General features: G+C 41.5%; 1 protein-coding gene across 2 annotated transcripts in view; it reads right to left on the bottom strand.

The window, feature by feature from the left end:
- The window catches only part of slc6a9 (solute carrier family 6 member 9), a 90,428-nt gene that overhangs the window by 55,003 nt on the left and 14,856 nt on the right, over nucleotides 1-20,569 (bottom strand). The window contains exon 1 of one of the 2 annotated variants that reach the window (XM_054734586.2): nucleotides 10,993-11,179. The exons of the other annotated variant lie outside the window; for it this stretch is intronic. Within the exon in view, the coding sequence (XP_054590561.1) occupies nucleotides 10,993-11,034 (42 nt within the window). The 5' untranslated portion in view covers nucleotides 11,035-11,179. Of the gene's footprint in view, nucleotides 1-10,992; nucleotides 11,180-20,569 lie in introns of those variants that run through there. 2 annotated transcript variants of the gene reach the window in all.

Raw genomic sequence — 20,569 nt, 5'->3', positions numbered from 1 at the left:
AACATTTCTCTCGTTAGCGCTTGTTTCAGCCCTCCTCACTGCAATCAGTATTAACAAACACCCTCTCACCACTAATCCTCATATTGCAAAGCAAGAGAGTGTGCACACAGACAAAAACGCACAGCACACTTGTACAGCCTGAACAAGCATTATCAGACCCAAACCCCCTCCGTGTTTCCTTGCTAACATGGTGAGCATGCTGCCTCGTCGTCAGCTCCTTTCTCCCCTGGTGTCTGCTTCCAACAAATCCATGACAAAGCTGATGAATGAGCCTCATCAGCCTTTTCTCCTCACCCACTTTCACAGTTTTGCTAAGAACTTTGGCTCATTTCAAAAACTTGCAGCACAGTGAAATGTAAATGTGAGACATGCAGATTAGGGCAGTATATTACTATCACTGCTGAAGAAGGTGAGTTGGTGCAACATTGCTGTAATTTAAATTGTAATTAAACTTTGCTCTGTAAACAGCACAAAGTACACAAAGTCCATTTTTCATGCTGATGGGAAGTTTTAAGTTTGTTCTGACTTTAAATGAACTCTGGTTGTAAGTTGGTTTATTGACATTTAATACACACTAAATCACTGACAGGACTGAGAAGAGACTTGACACTAAAAGGGAAAAACAGCAATTTTACTGAATGGTATATAGGTTGTACATTTATGAACGTATGAAACCTCAAGAACTTCAAAGAAGTTTAAACAAACAATATTGTCGGTTTTCATTCTGCAGTTTTTCTGCATTATTTGTTTCAGTGTTCCGTTAGCTGCAGAACAACCCTAAAATGTCACATCAAATAACTTGCATGTGAATTGTAATTAGGGATGTCCCGCTACAACTTTTTCACTTCAGATACGATACCGATATTGCAGCATTCAGTATTGACCAATACCAATATCAATCTGATATGATATCAGCACAAATCATACATACTTTTACCTATTTCCTTGTGTGGAATGTATGAAAGGCTTGATCAAGTGATTTTAATCAATCAGAGAACAACCATTGGTTGCAAGAATGTGAACCGTAATGGACTGCTTATATCGGAGATTTTTGATGCCATCCGATATAATCCGTATAGTCGTTTTGGGCCAATATCGAATGACTTCCGATATCGATATTGGAACGGGACATCCCTAATTGTAATATACTTTGGTTTATGGACATACTAATATCATCATATTCGGTTTGATGAGCGTTTGGCTGTGAGTTACATATAAATAATGGAATTGCGTTTTGAGTTAAATATGGAATATGTTGTAACATTAAAAACTAGATAGCATCCAGGGGTAGGAGTTTATAAGTAGGATCTTCTTCCCACTCCCTTTTGAACATGCGGCTTAAAGTAGGAGGTAGTATAAAAAAATAAAATATGCTGATTAGTAGGATAATTTAAATATTTAAGTTTTTATTATTGTTTTGTTGTTTGTTTTCTCTGTTTTGTTCTTTTCATACTGTACAGTGTTGCATGTTCAAACTAAAGCAAAGAGAAAAAACAAAGTTAAAATAAAACTGATTATTATTTATTTATTTATTAAATTTAACGTTAGTCAATAAATAGTTATTTATTGTCAGCAATTAGATTTTTTATTATGATTATAATCTTTATTAGTCCACATTTCAGACTTTAGAGGGTTAAAAGAACAGCTCAGTGCTACACTGCCTGAGCTCTAACTTCATGCCATCAGCTGAGCTATTCAGGAATTAGTCAGTTCCCTGGTTAACTTTTTAATGAGCTGTTAGGCCATTTTAGTAAAAGTTATACATAAGTACTATTCTACTTGTAGGTACAATGGCTTCCTGAATGGGCTTTATTTACCTCCTTCAGGGCTGGTGAGCTAATGGCTAGAGTATCGCCAATACCAACGCATACTGCTGCTGTCTTGCAGCAGTTCCATCCATCCACCCATCTATTTTCATCCGCTTGTCCAGAGTCGGGTCGCGGGGGCAGTAGCCTAAGGCGAGAGGCCCAGACTTCCCTCTCCCCAGCCACTTGGGCCAGCTCCACCGGGGGAACCCCAAGGCGTTCCCTGGCCAGGTGAGAGACATAGTCCCTCCACCGTGTCCTGGGTCTACCTTTAGGTCTCCTCCCGGTTGGACGTGCCCGGAAAACTTCACCAAGGAGGCATCCAGGAGGCATCCTGACCAGATGCCCAGGCCACCTGAACTGGCTCCTCTCGATGTGGAGGAGCAGCTGGTCTATTCCGAGCCCCTCCCGAATGACCAAGCTTCTCACCCTATCTCTAAGGGAGAGCCCAGCCACTATTCGGAGAAAACTCATTTCGGCCGCTTGTATCCACGATCTCATTCTTTCGGTCACTACCCAAAGCTCATGACCATAGGTGAGGGTAGGAACGTAGATCGACTGGTAAATCGAGAGCTTTGCCTTCTGGCTCAGCTCTCTCTTCACCACAACAAACCGGTACAACGCCCGCATCACTGCAGATGCAATCCCAATCCCCCTATCGATCTCACGCTCCAGTTTTCCCTCACTCGTGAACAAGACCCCGAGATACTTAAACACCTCCACTTGGGGCAGAACCTCATCCCTGATCCGGAGAAGGTATTCTACCCTTTTCCGAATCAAGACCATGGTCTCAGATTTAGAGGAACTGAGTCTCATACAAGCTGCTTCATACTCGGCTGTGAACCGCTCCAGCAAAGCTGAAGATCACGATCTGATGAAGCCAACAGGACCACATCATCTGCAAAAGCAGAGACCTGATCCTCAGGCTACCAAAACTGATGCCCGTCACACCTTGGCTGCGCCTAGAAATCCTGTCCATAAAGGTTGTGAACAGAATCGGTGACAAAGGGCAGCCTTGGCGGAGTCCAACTCTCACTGGGAACGAGCCCGACTTACTGTCGGCAATGCGGACCAAGCTCTGACACCGGTCATACAGCCCGTATCAGAGGGCCTGGTACCCCATACTCCTGGAGTACCCCCCACAGGGCCCCCCGAGGGACGCGGTCAAACGCCTTCTCCAAATCCACAAAACACATGTAGACTGGTTGGGCAAATTCCCACGCACCCTCCAGGATCCCCCTAAGCGTATAGAGCTGGTCCAGTATTCCACGGCCAGGACGAAAACCGCATTGCTCCTCCTGAATCTGAGGTTCAACAATCCGACGGACCCTCCTCTCCAGAACCCCTGAATAGACCTTACTAGGAAGGCTCAGGAGTGTGATCCCCTGTAGTTGGAACACACCATGCAGTCCCCTTTTTTAAATAAGGGAACCACCACCCCGGTCTGCCAGTCCAGTGGGACTGTCCCCGATGTCCACGCGATATTGCAGAGCCACGTCAGCCAACCCAGCCCCACAACATCCCGAGCCTTAAGGAATTCAGTGCGGATCTCATCCACCGCTGGAGCCTTGCCACAGAGGACATTTTTAACCACCTACAGTCTACAGAATTTCACTTTGGTTTATGGAATTTTGAATATTGGGAATTGTATCTGAAAAGAGGACACCCATGAAGTTATAAAGAATGAGAAGCATAGTAATTATGAATTTTGCACAGAAACACAATTCAGGATTCCTAAAAAAATACATAAATCATTGAAGGTCTGACTCTGAACAGCTTAGTCTATGTCCAAGTTTGTCACTCTTCCTTGTTGCCTCAAACTGATGTCTGAAACCTTGTCATTGTGAGTCTCTTCAAGGTGTGAGCCCATCCATCCATCCTTCCATCTTCATCCGCTTATCCAGAGTCGGGTCGCGGGGGCAGTAGCCTAAGTTGAGAGGCCCAGACTTCCCTCTCCCTAGCCACTTGGGCCAGCTCTTCCGGGGGGATCCCAAGGCGTTCCCTGGCCAGGTGAGAAACATAGCCCCTCCATCGTGTCCTGGGTCTTCCTTTAGACCTCCTCCCAGTTGGACGTGCCCAGAAAAAGATGTGAGGCACTTTCTGAAAAATGACCCCTTACTTTTTTTGAAGAGATGTTTGTGCAGAACGTTAATACAAATATAATATATTTATATTTGTATATATATATATATATATATATATATATATATATATATATATATATATATATATATATATTCTAATTTGCTATTTTATCAACTTTATCTGTTTACTGCAGCAAGTAGGAATGGAATTTGCTGAAAATATGGAAGCAAATCAAAAGCAATCTTTTTCAGTAGTAAACACTATAGCTGCAAACATTGTAGATGTTCATATGCTACTCTGATTGGTTTGTATCATCAGAGGCTAGAAATGTTCCCTTGGTAAAATAAATAAAGCAATAAATAAAACTCTCAGATAGCTTATGGGTCAGAGTTCATGAGCCTCACAGCATCAGGGAAAAGGATGTTCGACACCCCTGCTGCAAACTGGAAGCATAAGCGGCGCGGAAAAGCAGCAGAATACCACTGCTTCAAAAATAATCCATTATAGTCTATGGGGGTGATTCCAACCCACCACAATGCAACAATTTCCAGACGTGTCCCAGGAACGGCACGCTGCACCACTAAAGATAGGATCAGGTTCTATTTTTGCCACGAGCCGCTTCTGGGACGCGACAATTGTTGCAGTCGAAAGCAACTAGTGGGCCATTCAATTGTTGGACTCAAAGCGCCTGTTTCCCTAGGTTCTCCTTTCATTACACACTCCTGCATTTTGCAACAGAACACCACTGGTGTGAGAGGTGTACTCAATATTATCAGAGGAGGAGAAATGACTGGCTGCTACCACTTAAACTTTAGGACAAACTACCAGAGTCCCAAAACAAAAGAAGTTGAAGTCACAAACAACAAAAGACGTTTGGACCTAGGAAACACGGACTGGTGTGTCTGATTTACTGTCTCATTTCCTCTGGCTATGTAGGTTTCTGGTTTCGACAGAAGCAGCTCAGGGAAGATAAAAGAGGGGAGGGGTGTGTGTTCCATGACCATGTTTGTGTTCAAAACCTAGCTTGTTTGCAGATTAGCTATAACAGCTTTATTGCTTGAAAAAATAAATATTTCAATTGTATTTATGACTCTTTATGGTCATTTTGTTCATGACATATTGCATATTTGAAAAAATGAAAATATGTTTGTAGGCTGCCAATGTTCAAGTTCCTGTTTTAGTTACAAACGACGTAGATGGGGTAGAGTCACATGACTTTTAGGTCTTTCCAACAGCACTACTCAGCATGACTCAGATTGGAGCGGTTCAGTCTGGCCGCCATTTCCAATAGCACAATTCGGTATTTTCTCCCTACTTTCCCTCAACTTTTCAGTCCCTGTTTTCTTGTGGTTCCAAGCCTGCTGACCCGGGCATCGCAACTGCTGGCTGCTGATTGGCTAGGAGCTGGAGTAATTGGTTGCTCCAGAGCGTTCTGGCTACTGCCGAGCTGCCTGCAGCTATTTACTCGTTCATAGTCTGACAGAAAGCCATTAAACTGAGCAAAATGTTCAACATCACCATTTTTGTGCTGAGTTGTGTGTACTATCGGATCAGCAGCTAATTTTGCCTTGAGTAAAGATCAATCCTTAACTCTGCTGTGAATCCACTAGGGTTGTCACGGTAACCGGTGTAGCAGTAAACCCCGGTAAAAAAGTTGACAATAATAATAACCGTCTTGTTTTTTAAAAAAAAACATATTATCTCGGTGGGTTACCGTGGCTGCGGTGTAGGCGCGGTGACCCTAACCAGCCACCGTATCATCTGCTAAAGTTGCCGGCGGCACATGCGCACTTTGTTGTTTACAACCCAAACTTTCTTGAAGCTGAAGCTGAAATAATGGCCAAAGGAGGAGACGGCAGCGCGCAGGACATTTATTATCCCTCAAATAAGACAAAGTCGGAAGTACGGGCATTTTTTGGATATTTGAAGAATGCCGATGGACAGTTGATAGAAGACGACTATCCTGTTTGCAGCACGTGCAGAAAAAGTGTCTGTGAAAGGCAGCAACACTTCAAATCTCATGATCCATCTGCGTGACCATTACCCACAACTCTACAGTCAACGCAAGGCAAGTTAACGTTTTAGCTAAAGTGCATGATCCGAGGATTTGGGTTGAGGGAGAATGTAACAAGTCGCTATATAAAGCAGCCGCAGCGCCGCTACCTGCATATAAACCGTGTCGCGGACACCCCCATGTTGAAATGACGCTATGCATTACGGGGCTCCCAGGGGCAGATAAGAGTTGGTCTCTCTCCGAGAATAATTATGAATTTAACAATGATTACTGCCTGATGACATTTTCCCACATCTGCAAAGCTCACTGGAAGGACACAATCCGAGGACAATATTTTCCTGTTATAGGGTTCATTACTCAAGTAAGGGTAAAAAAAGTATCTGATTAGAAGGCTACTTGAGTACTGAGTATCATCTGATCTAATATTTTTAAATGATGACATCAAACAGACAAAAAATAAGACGTTATGGGCAAATATTGGTATTTTAAAAACTAAAGGGGAAATATGTAAACAAATAAACAACATAATTACAAAATAACAAATTGTAGGCAAAATTTAGACACAAACTGAGGACAATATTTTCCTGATATACAGGGTTTATTTAGTTTCCTGAAAATTTTATGTTTAAAAAAATGCCGCGATAATACCGAAAACCGTGGTAATTTTTGTCACAATAACCGTGAGGTTAAATTTTCATACCGTGACAACCCTAGAATCCACATAACTTGTGTAGTATAAGTAAATACTTCAAATAGAAACTAACGTGCATGCACACAAACTATAAATCTATTTCAGTCCCCCTGTCCCACGTGTTAGTTCCCCTGCTCACAAAATCTTGGCTACAGAAAGTAAACAAACTACTTTGCCCTTCTGCTCCATAAACTGTACCACCTGCCCTCAGATGGGTGTGTGTGTGTGTGTTGGCCCCTGCTGGCTTCTTTAGCCACACATAATGTAGTGAACTGAATATCTGCAACAACAGCATCATTATGTTTGATGAACATATGAACGTTTCACAGTTCATTCCATATGAAAGGTTTCATATGTTAATGCATATTTCAAAACATTCCTTCCACCGGAAAACACTAAACAAAAGAAAAACGGCGTACGCACTTTCACGACAGCATGTGATTGTAGAAGAATTTAAAATGTATTTTGCATCAAAGCCGTGACAGTTTGCAGCACTGACAGAACAGATATTTCTAAATGTACTCACATACTGACATACATTGAAAATGTAGGTGTTGGAAAGCAACAAGCCTGTAGACTGAAAGACCCGTGCCTTCTGCACAACACACTTTATTGGCTTCTTCGGCTTTCTGTCATCCAGAGAGCCTGTTTAAAATAAAACCTGGACTATTTACTGAAACCTTTTCTTTGAGTTGTGATTTATTTGAGACACAGACTAAAATCACATATTTTAACAGATAAATTAGGTATGAAAAATCAGCTTTCTTTGTCCACGCAACCTGATTATATTGTGGACACTGCATGGAAAAATAATGAGATTACATTGAGTCAAATTAATGACAGGAAGATCACAGCTGTCGTCTAAATGCAGATATGGTGTCTTTTTTTTCCAGTGAAAGCCTGTCAAAGCCAATCACCAACATTCACTTTGCAATTACTAGATCCGTTTTAAGTTCTTTTTACTCCAATTACTAGTCAAGCATGCACCGAAATCACACACATGACCTCGGAGTATTGTTCCAACATGTTGAGGTCTGATTACTGCTGTGAGCCTCGTTATGACAAAAAATTAAGACAAAGTTTTCGTGAAAGCAGGAAGACAGATGACAACTAAATCAGAAAGATGGTATCGCTGACCGCTGCGACCTCTGTTTGTTAACTAACTGTCAAAAACCCACTAAAACCAAACATTGGATGTAAATCTATAACCGGTTCATTTTGGAGTGAATCTCATTCAAGATGACCTCCACAGCTACACCTCAGTCAGTTGTACACAGTTTGTGCCAAATATGGTAATAGCTGAGAGTCACATAGTCAAAGTCCAAAATATATATCTATACAAAAATGCATGATACATACAAATTATTCTGAAGATTTAACCATGACAACTACGACTCAATCGTGTATGGCCATAAAAAGGACCTTAATCTGAATAACCGGCATGCAGGTAGTAGACCATCTGCCCTTCTTTCATCAGCAATGGGTCTTTATTGCTGAAGTACACTGAGCAAAACTTTAAATGCCACACTTTTGTTTTTGCTTGCATTTCTAATGAGCTAAACTAATAGATCTGAAACATTTTCTACAAACACATATGACCCATTACTCTCAAATTTTGTTCACATATCTGTCTGAATCTGTGTTACTGAGCAAATTTTCTTTATCAGAGGCAACCCACTCCATTTTAGACAACATTGATGCTACACAGGCATGCCTTAAACTGGCCACAGTAAAAGGCTACTTTGAAATGTACGCGCGCATGTGCGTGTGTGTGTGTGTGTGTGTGTGTGTGTGTGTGTGTGTGTGTGCAGGGAGGGAGGGGGGTCTAGTTAGTATCTGGTGTCTGGACTTAAATGCCACTGTAGAGTTTGACCATTTCCCTACTTCGCTGTAAAATTATTCAAACAAGTAATCAGCTTTATTTTAGCTCAGTGTACTCTTGACTCAGCCCACAGTATCCCAGCTCAGACAGCCTGGGCCCACTGAAAACCTGCTGATTACTTTCACCACTGGGGAAACGCTATAAGAAACATGCAATGACTAAAGGGTAATTGCACAATAATATAAAACTTTTTTTCCCCCCCACCCCATCAAGGCACCAATTAAGCACAATATGCTGTTGGAACTGTTTAAAAACTCTGAGGTAAGACTTCAGGGATAAGCCTGCCGATTAGCCTCTCGTTTGGAGTGGCACTCCCCCTCCGGTGAAATCTGCTCATTTCCATTTTCAAAATCAGCAACTTCAAAATGCACTGATGGAAACCAGGGATTCGGGTGCATGAGCAACAAGGCTCACCTGTCAGCTTTCTTAATATAGAAAATACTCGTGTTGCATGATTGTCTCTCTCGTGTTACCATAACACTATCTACAAGATTACATCACTAAATGGAAGTATTATGTGCAGGTGTAGTTATTCAGCAGACACTTTTATCCTGTGGGACCTATAATCCTTTACACACCAGAGTTAACCTAACATGCATGCGTTTTGATATGTGGGACGAAACCAGAGAACATGAAAACTATGTGCAGGAAGGGAACAGCCAGGACTCTAAACTGCAACCATTTAACTGCAAGTTAACAATGCTCTCAATTGTGCTACGATGCATCCAAAATGCATGCAGAATTAATGTTATGTGTCTAAACACATCTATGTGATTCCAGCTTATCTGTGCTTAGTGAAGTTGTTAATGCTAGCTAAAGTCTGGAGAAGTCTGACTTGTTTAGTTTGGTTTCTTTTCTTGCATTTATTGAGACTAATCCAGTTCCTATGCACATCGGGCACTTGATAGATTTGTATTGATCAAACATTTTAGAAGGACTTTGACTACAAAAACTATTTCAAAGCTAGTAATTCCTCCTTAAAAACAGAGCTTGTTATTCCTGTACCATGAAAGTTACAGAAAACATTTATAAAAGCCAAATACTTCTTAGTATGAGGGTTGTCATTGTTATTTTATCTCTGAGTCAGTGCATACACTTGTGTGTCAATCTGGTTCTCTGGGGCTGAATCAGCCACCTCGATGATTTAATCTGACAGGATCAGTCAAACTTTGCTATTACAAAGACAAGAATTAGGACTTACAAGTCCCAAAACCTTAAAGTCCTGTCAGTCAAAGCACTGAGGGAAATTTGGCTTTGATTGGTAAATAATCTAAAACCTCCAGAATTGTTGGATTAGCTCAAACACACACACACACACACACACGCACGTCAAGATGCTCCCAAGTGCAGACACACAAGCTGGAGCTCTAAATAACTGCTTTCCGCCTACATAAAGCTTCTACTCCTGAAATTTGTGAGTGCAGTTTGAGAATCTGCCATACTATTATTTGTTGTTTGAGTGCAGAAAAAAAACTCTAAATGCTTTTAAGTGTGTGTTGAAGTGTGTGTTAAGGGTGAGTGTGTGTGTAAGTCTGTGTGAGTTTAACTATAGCAAGCTGACTCAGCCTTGACTGTAGCAACCGGAAACAGGAGAAAAGGACTCGGCTGACAATGTATGCCGGTAGCAAGGTTGGATGTAAACACACAATAGCATGTGCACACACACACACACACACACACACACACATGCATGCACACACACGCGCATACCCTTTTTGTCTTTACCTGCTTCAGTGGAAATAACAGTATATCTTATCTTGAGCAGATCAGAGGATTTAATTGGTTCAGTTAGTCGACAGTTAATAAAGGAAAGCAAAGCGGCAGATGTATGCGCAAAAGTGTGCAATTAAAGCTGCTTGTATAAGAGGTGGGGGGTAACTTGGGGGGGCATAAATATCGTTCTTTTCTGGATACTTTCTCTGTCCTACTCTGTCACTCCCTTTCAAACACACGGCAGACCGGCCCACTTCCTTACCAGCCCTATTTCACACAGCACTGCCCGGACTTCCCACTGCAATTACTTATAAAACTTTTCAGGCCTGCCACACGTGGTCGGGTTTTTAAAGAGCTGCGGTCCCCTCCTCACGTGGTGTGGGGGGTATTGAGTCGTCACCGACCCCCTGAATGATCACCAAAAAATAAGGCTGCGTTGACAATAGCTCGTCTTGATGAATTCAATTCTTTCAGGACCTTGTACCGTTGTCCAGGCAGCTCCAAGCAAAACAATCATTGCTTTCAAAGTCCAAGAAACACGCTCCCTCAATTGCTCTTAGAAACTCCTCTTAACAACTTCCGAATTAGGATCTCAACATGATATACATCAAACCGGAACTTCAGAATTTTGTCGGGTCTTCCTTTTTTCTAAACTTCTTTCTGAGACTTCAAAGAAGATGCTTCCGTCCGCTTAAGCTGAGGCAGGGACCCAACTACTGCGGCAGAGACACAAGCAAAGTAGCTTTGTTGCGAGTAAGAACACCAATAAAACGTAGTGAAGAATATGACAGCTTGAACTGACCTGGTCTGCGGTGGAAGCAGTAATGGTGTTCGACTCAAACATGATTTGATGCTGTGACCCGGTGGTGCTTCTCGGCTGGCCACTGTAGGCTCCTTCATTCACACCTTGCTTTTCAGATCCGCAGCGAAAGAGGGGGGAGAAAACACAGTATACCCTCCCTTTTGCCCTGGCTTGATTAATGCCTGAATTACTTTCACCTCATTTCATCTGATGGAGCTCTGCTTCCTCTCCGCCTCTCTTGCTCATTCGGCATGGTAGCCCACACTCTCTCCCACCTCTCTCTCATCCCCCCTCCCTCCCTTCCTTCTGTGATCCCAGTTCTGCCTCAAACCTTCTTCCCTCCCTCTGTCCCTCCATCCTTCCTTCCCTTTGCACTCTTACTTTTTGCTCACCCCTCCCTCATTTTTGCTCCTTACCCGTTTGGTTTCTTTTTCTGTACCCCCTCTTTCTGTGACATTTCTTCAATTCAGCAGCCTACTCCCTCCCCCTTTGCCTAAGCCACTTTACCCCCCCAACTCCCACCATCTCCCAAAAAAGACAGGAGGGATCCACAGTCTTTTTGCTCTACCTCCACAATGAATGGCTCGTTGTCACTCCAGCACCTAGACAGAATACAGAGCAAGTAAGCGGGAGAGAGGAGGACCCGTGGTGGTGCTGATGGTGGGGGACGGGGGACGGGGGGGGGGACGGGGGGGGGGGGGGGGACTGTTGAACTTCAAGTTTAGCTGGCCAGAGTAAAGTGGGGGGAGGTCTGGAGAACCCCTGGGCTTTGGCCAAGCTCTTTCTTGCTCTCTCACTCTTTCTCTCAACAGATTAATGCAAGGAAATAAGAGAAAAAAAGTGGGAAACCCAAAAAGTGGGGAGTCCGCACGCCTTCCACCGGACTCCACTGCCCCCAACCCTCTTCCTCTCTGTCTCTCTTATTTCTTCCATTTGTTTTCAGGGGCAGCTGCTGCAACTCTGCAGACCACCAACAACTTCCTTTTCAGTAGTACTTGACTCTTCCAAATCCTCATCCGTCTCTACACCCTGACATTGCCAATGTCTTCCACCCGCCCGCCTTGTCACACCGAGAGGCCGGCCTGAGCCAAAGCCCACCTCTTTTGCCTCATCTGTGATGAGTTGCACCCTTTCCAATTCAACTGCCTTCCTCCAGAGCCTCTGTTTCGATGCCCACATAGTTGTCTGTTTGCCACCATATGGCTAATGGCTATCCACAACAAAAAGAGAAAGGAACAACTCAGGAATAAAGCAAAAGTGGAACCGCAATAGGAGTCAACACAAACATCGCTCATGTGCCACTATGAAATGCTGCCTTTCAACAGCTCAATCAGCATTGACTCTCTGACTGGATGTTCTGTGATTGATGTTAAAAGTTGACAAGCAGCTGGCGCCGGGCCTAATGAGTGTTTGATAGCTGTGCACACTGGTCACTGCCACTTGAGCAGAGGCCCTCCAGTTATGTTCAACACGAAACAAGCAGCACAAACCGGATGCTATTCATTTGTCTATCAATTAAGAGCAATAGAATCTCACAGGGGATGCAATAAAAGAATAATCAGCATTTACCCGCCCTATTCAGCATGCTCAGAGAAAGTACTAAAGGCAAAGAAACAAGGGATCCAGTCAACTCTGCATCCATTGACAGTACCTTAAGAATGAATAAATATGCATTTATTAGGCACCAAAGTAAGTTTACAATGAGCATGTGCACTTATTGCATGCGAGTAACAAATACTATTTTTAACAGTTTATGTATACTAACATATGCTGAGGAAAACTCACTAAACATTGTAGCGTCCAGCAATGGTCAGTTAAGGTGCAGTCTGACCTTTCAACATCTATTGAACATCTGGTAAGAAAGGAGACACAACACTGCATGTGTTCCCTTTACATGAGCCTGCCTTCCTACCAGCTGGTACTCACAGACTCTGCAGCTCTGAAAGATAAACAACAACTTTCTTTCCCAAGGTCCCATCTGGCTGCCTCCACAGAAGGAAGAACTCCAGCTCGAATCAATTGCTAAATTCAAGAATGATTTCTTAAATCAATATGAACTTCTTCCATGGCGTATAATCTAGATAATCATTAAATAAAAAATAAACATTTGTTTATTACTACTAATAATAATTATAGTATAATGAAATACTTAATTAATCTGTGCTCAGTGAATGGATGTTATGCTATGTTTATGTCTACTAGAACCTGCCATGTGTTCAACATGTTTTGACGACGAGGTCCTCACATCTGCACTCACACAAGAACAAGTACAGCTAAGATAAACCCTGACACACATAGTATTAAACCAGTCAGAACATCCTGTATCAAGAAGGCGTGTATCTGAGTTGTCTTGGTAACATCTCTCAAAACTTGTCAGCCTCTGATTGGCTGTGTAAGTCATAACATCAAAACCTTAAAACTGGATCATCCTGAGTGATTCTAAAGTTCTAGAGAATCGCTCCAGGCCGGCCATCTGTAGTAAACCTCTTTAACCATCAAAGATTTTGACACATCATCAAAACCTTTTTGCACCTGCAAAGCTGATGAGCAAACAGTTCCTGCAGAAACAAAGCTGATATTGTTAGACTCCTTAAGAGTCCGCCAGATGCACTGTTCCATCCAGCTGTTGTGACCTGAGACATCTCTGGACTGAAGAGTCGGTACCACGGTATTCTACAGCCCTCCGGTGCCAGAGATCAGCCCACCCCTGCAACTTTCGGATCCACCAAGAGGGTCTCTCCAAAACGGGTGAAGTAGACATGACAGATAGCGTCTGATATTCTTCTGATGATAAGAACGTTATAGCTTAGACCAAACCGAATTCTTTTCACCAGAACTCAGCTTACTTTGATAAGGAAGCTCTGACTGACATCACATTCATACATAGGTTCCTTCATCACGTTTAGTTACATCCACTCACAGTAAATGCTTAGTTAATTAGTCATGTTTTAATTGTTTGCTAAATAAATTCTTACTTTTATAAACCTGACTCTTTCTTGAAGTAACACAAAGTGTGATTGATCACTGAAAAACCAAAGAACTTAGATCTTCTGAATTAAATCCTAGAATCTTCTGAATTAAATCCTAGAATCTTCTGATAATTGCAATAAAGACCTAGCAGGTTGATATTTTATATTTATATAGAATATTACATCTCCCTGGTCATAACAAGTAAAAATAATCGATTTGCCTATGCTACAACATCCAGACGGAATATGCTTTAACCTTTAACGCTGGAGGCAAGATGAGAAAGTTTAGCATGGGTGTAAATGTCCAGAGATTGCTACTTTAGCTATTTTACAGCGAAAAGAGAGGACCAAGACGAAGGCCCAGCTTGTTGTTTTTATGAAATGCCATGTACAAAAATGCATGACTAACTTCAGATAGAAAATAATGTATTCTACATTTGTGCAGAGCTAATCACACACATAGAGGTCAGTCCAGTCAAATCTGGAAAATGGTATCAGAGGAAAAACCAACGTGTCCAAACTGGAAATTGTCAGAGGTGCAGCTTGACCTTGGATGATCATACACAAACTCTAAATAAAAATGTGTTCTAACTAGCAGATGTGTCATTGGAGCTTTTGTTCTGAAACTGAATCATAGCATCTGATTAGGCATGGACTTTAAATGGTTGGTTTGATGATATTTACCGGGAACAGAGGTCAGCCATGCTCGTCTTAAAACAACCTCAAAGTGGACATTCTTGAGAGGCTACAGCTAGGTGGGACTAGAATAGTCTGAAAACATCAACACAATAATCTAGTCATTAATTTTAAATAGCTTACTTCTGCATATAACTTAATTAAAGCACAGTTGTAGGACTTTGAGCATGGTGTAATTTTTGTGCAATAAACTAAAGGAAAGCACACGAGTAACACAATCTCTGTTAATTACAATAAATGAGCTAACTGCTAAGCTCAGCTAACATTACTGTTCAGGAGTGACACGTGATGTCTAAGATCACAGCACATACAAAATGATTGCCTACAACTTATTTAAAGTTGATTAGATGTACTTTGCACCATGCAGATGTGAAGGAGCTTCAGGGCGTCTGGGTACTTCTAATGCTGATGACCTGTGGTTTATGGCAGCAGCCAACATATGCACTGAGTGTTTTTTGCTTCTCTATCAGACTGTGAATGCATTAATACATGCGTGAGTATGTGTGCTACATATGACACCAATACAGTCTGGACTTCATTACTTAACAAATTGTGTTGTTTTAATTTGTTTTAACCTTGTAGTACATATTGTCTATAACCAGTGCCACTGATACATATTTGAAGGGAGTGTATCTATTGTTTGACAGGATCTCACTGAGCTGAACTGAGCAGGGGGTCTCAATTTCCTTACGTGAGTTTTGGGGCCATGGAATTTCAAACATACCAGAAAAACATGCCAGACAAAATTCCTCTGAAAATTGTTAGCGTATTCATGTGTTGTCAGCCCTTCCTCAAACTCCACTCTCAGTTTAGATTCAGAGAGTCAGAAACGGTGAAAACTGTAGGTGACCAAACAGCAACTAAATGTGGCATTATAAGATGCTTTGTGATGAACAGTTGCATAATTCATCACGATTTGATTCCAGATGCATTATGCATAGCCTAGAAAAGCAGGGTAAGGTGATCAGGAAAAAGTGTGAGATGATCTGTATGTCACACATAAACGCAGCACAGCACAACAGTCATGGTGATCTTGAACATTCTACTTAGTCTCTGGCTTTTTCTCAGACTACAAACCAGGAAATGGCTGGAGGCAGAAAGTGCTGGAACAACCGGTGACTCCACCCCCAGGCCAATCAGTGGCCAACAACCACTGATGTCATGATTTCTGGCCACGTCAGGACACTAGAGGTGTTTTTCCAGGAGCACTACTCAGAGCAACTCGAACGGATGCAGCTCGGCCCGACCATTGTTCTCAAGTTCGGGTTCAGGTTCGGTATTTTCCCTCTACTTTCTCCCCTATTTTTAATGCCTGCTCTATTGAGGTACCTGGCAAGGCTGAGTGGCCGGCATCATAATTAATTGGCTAGGGGGTGGAGTCACCGGTTGTGCCGTAGTTTTTTGCTTTCTGTTTCACTGCCTGCAGCCGTTTCCTGGTTCAGAGTCTGACAAAAAGCCATAAAACTAAGTTAAATGTCCAGCAACACCAACATTTTTCAGCTGAGTTGTGTTTCTGTAGAGAATACAAGTTACCTTAAACTGTTTACTGATCCCCTCGTGCTAGTTTTCACAAGTAAAAATTGCGCTATTACATATAGACAGAATAAATGCTATTGTTGATAATAGTCATCTTTATTTATTTTGCAGACACTTTTATCCAAAGTGACATACAATTGTTAACCTATAGGGCATGTTGTGATCTGTGGGGGAAACCAGAGTACCCGGAGGAATCCCACGCATGCATGGGGAGAGCATGCAACTCCACGCAGAAAGGCTGCAGCCAAGTTTCGAACCTGCAACCGTCTTGCTGTGAGGCGACAGTGCTAGCAACTGCTAGCCTAGTGAACTAGACCAAATTATTGCTTTGCAAAGAATGGTCTAGGCATGCTCCATTGGAACCTCAGCAGCTCCTACCAGGACTCTGGCTAGCCAATCACAGCTCTCTAGAGGGGTTTTAAACACATAAAGAGCTGTGATTGGTCCATAATGGTGGGCCAATCATAGTGCTCTATCTGCTTAGTGAACAAATCACAGAGCTTTATCCGCTTTGTGAGCAAATCAGGGCACTCTATATGTCTGGTGGGTGGGATGATGCAACAGAGTGAAACAAGAGTATGTCACACTCATTGTCCAGTGGAATGTGGAGATCATTTGAAAGACAACGGTAGAACCCGCCCCACAACCGAGAGCCGTCAATGGAGCATGGCCAGACTAAATAATACATTTATTTAGTCTGGCTTGCCAGGCTAAGCAACTGCACCACCATGCAGCCAAATTTCCAATAAATCTTTGTTTTTTTTATATATGTTTAGAAAAACTGGAGAATAAATGGTGTGGTGAGAATATTTTACTGCATATTTAAAACCCTTTGGTAGTGCTGACAAACCAACACTCTGAGCTGACTTCACAGTCCAGTGAAATGCTAGCCATCGTGTGGAGAGTGGAAGGGTGGTGGTGGTCAGGGTGGGGGGGTTAAATTTCATGAACAGTTTTACCATTAGCATGAATTTTAACTGGAGAAACACCACATGACAGAGGTTCAACATAAAATAAAACACAAAACAAACAGTTTAGGTTTGTGACTGATGAGATTTTAAACTTAGAGCATATTGATTTCTATTTTAAGGGTAAACAACCTAAACACCTTCTTTGATTGTAGATAAACAGGAATGCAAGGTTTATAAAGACTCAAGTCATGAAGCTCCCAGGAGGACATTAAGGGAAGCTTTACGACTTCCTCCATCTTGAGAAAAGGGTTAGTTTGAGAGTTGATGTAAAACAGGCCAGTTTCTGATATTTCTTGCACCTCCTGATTGGCGCAGAAAGGATACCAGTCAAATTGGTGCAATTTACGATCCTGGGAGAGAGTCGTAGGAGGTAACCAGAATGCTGAAACTGCAGGCCAGTTTCAAATTCCCTTTTTTGTTTTACTTCTGCAAAATGTGAGGAAAAACTTTGTGAAAATAGTTATGTTCTCCTTTGTGGGAATCCAAACAAAGTTAATCTGAGGATATAAAATGTGGATTTCCGCTACAGTAGAAAGCAAAGAGGTTCAGCAAACTACCATCAAACCCCAGGGCAGGACTTAATATGAGCGCAAATTATGTCAGGCTTGTAAATAGGTAAGGCTGCTTAAGCCATGCTGCTTTGTCGTAAACTACCAAGAATCGAAAACACAGCTCCATTATTTTTAACTATGATCCTCACTTGCTCTGCCTTGTCCAGTGGTAATTTTTCATTTGGTCCCGAGCATCGATCTTCCTGAAAAGGGTATTAGCACTAAACCAATGCTTGGATATCTGCACTACTAATCCAGTCCTTGTTCATAAGACTCATGAATGGAGCAGAAATTCCTGTTTTATAACACATTTTATTATTTATATCCTAAATACTTCTGGTGTTGGGTTTTTAATGGCTTAATTGATTCTAGATTGATGTTATAATTTACACTGTATTAGCTTTTAATCACCACTAAACTCATAATCGGTACAGACCACAAAATAATCTTGATTAGATATATTGATTTATAACAGAGATGATGGTTGTAAAACTAGCAGCATGTTTTAGAGCACAACAAAATGTTGATGTCAGCACTGAACTGTCAGGAGCTGTCCCTCCTGCCTGACTAACTATTTCACCTGCTCCTGATTTGTTCCTCACACCTGTCCCTGGTGTCTGTTGTGTATTTAGGCCCTTCTGTGTTTCGTGTCGATTTCGGATCTTCAGTTGTGTTTTAATGGGTTCTGTCATGTCTAGTTGTTGTTTTTTTTTTACTTTGTGCTGCACCCCTGTTAATAAAGCCTTTAGTTTAATGTACCTGACTGCCTGCTGCCTATGCCCCACCTGCATTTGACTTCTGTCTCACCACACCACTCCATGACAAAAACATGCAAAACAAAAAATTAACACAAGTAGTTCAACTTTTAACCCTCTCAGGCTCAAAATAAGTTTTGATAAAAGGACGAACAAGTCCTTCAGGGGTACTCAGTAAAAAATACTCATGAAATACGTATGTGGAGTAACCAGGTAGGTAGGTTTTAACTGTTGCAAATCTGCAACGCCTGCCTCCAGAGGGTTAAAAACGAAAAGTTGAGTTCTACATCTTTGCATTTGCTTACCAGAACCTACATCAGTGAGGTGAAACACATTGCAAAAAATAAAAAGTAAACACACTTTTACATGTCAATCAACAAGCCACATTTCAAGTTTAGTATCACATTAACATTTCAGAGAAAGCTCAAAGATGCACCCTTCAGACGGGAAAAAACAAGAAAGAAAATCTCTCATTTTTGTCCTCTCCTGTTTCAAAGCATTCTTATCTGTGTAAACAATTTTATTCAAATATCACTGCATAATTATGATGGATATGCATCTATCCCGTGGCTCTCTGCCAACGGCTAAAGAGAACTTTGTCATTCTAAAGGCCAACCTATTCAAACTAAATTCTGTCAAAAAGTAAAAGTATTCAAATCGTGTGACTCTTTCTCTCTCAAAGTCTGGGTGTGTTTCATTATTTATTCTGCTTAAACTGAAAGCATAACAATAAATGTCAGTAAGAACCACTCAACTACAACCAGTGCTTTAATAATTATAACTTCCAGAGAAATCTTTGCAGACTTCTGGTAATACTTGGCCATTTTGAACTTATTTTCCAAACCAGATTAGCAAGTAAAGAGGTCAATCCAACATGATTATTTTAAACACAAAAGACATGAACAATCAAAATTACTTTTTCAAAAATGTTATTTATTATATATCTAAAAAAATTGTGAGGGTAATAACATTTTTCAATTAGTACAAAATGAAAACTTTTGGAATGTATCTTAGATTTAAGAAAGAAAATTAATTTGAAAATAATTCTGACCTTAATATCAAAATTATTAAAGTTAGAATCCTGAAAAAATATTCAGAATTCTATCTTTCCATTTTTTTTTCTTTTTTGTTATTTTCAGTGGCCCTAATCCTCTTCCGTATAGAATAACTGTTAGGATTACAGATGGGCAATTGTATAATTAATAATTATATATTAGAAAACTTTAATTGTTTTGTTTGCAAGGTGGATATATGCACATTAGGAGTGTAATGGTACGCTAAACGCGTATTCGTTTCGGTTCATTGTTTTGAAGGGCTCGGTTCGATTAATTTTCGGTATATTATTATATTTATTTATTTAATATCTGAAGCGGCTCGTATAGTGTGCAGAAACAGGTGTCATCACAGGCTGTTAATCTAGCATGATGTATTTAATTATTTCACAGGGTATTTGCGCCACAGAATATATACGTAGATGCCCCATTGACTGCCATTTTACATTAGCCCCCAGTGCATTCATTTCTACTGAGGAAGGTGCTTACCCAACTAAATACACATTTTATCAAGCTTTTTCACAAAATCAAACACAAGGTATGGCATGATAATAAAAATATAAAAACAATTTAATTCAAATAAATATTAAATATAAAATCCTATCAGGAAGGCTAAAAGTCACTAGTAATCCCACGTGACCTGTTTTCAATAGTATGTGTCATGGTGCGGTGTGGATGGCGGCGGACCATGTGTGGTGGAGCTGACCAGGAGGCAGGAATGCAGGCACGGATAACATAAAAATGGATTTAATGGCAGGATACGGCAGGAAACAAGACACAACACAACATACGACAATGACACATACAAGACGGGAGGTATAAATACACAGGGAAACAATCAGGAACACATGGGCAGGTTAACAAGGGGCAGATGAGACCAATGAAAAACTAATCAGGGGCAGGAGAGAGCAGGAGTCAGAGGGAGGTAGGAGCAGATCGTGACAGTACCCCCCCCCCCCCCCCCCCCCCCCCCAAGGGGCGGATACCAGACGCCCACAAGAACCACATACTCTGAAGACACAGGGACTCAGGAGACTCGTGACGTAG

This window comes from Nothobranchius furzeri, chromosome 11 (assembly GCF_043380555.1).
Source record: "Nothobranchius furzeri strain GRZ-AD chromosome 11, NfurGRZ-RIMD1, whole genome shotgun sequence".
Classification (NCBI taxonomy): Eukaryota; Metazoa; Chordata; class Actinopteri; order Cyprinodontiformes; family Nothobranchiidae; genus Nothobranchius; species Nothobranchius furzeri.
This window is presented reverse-complemented; position numbering and strand designations above follow the sequence as displayed.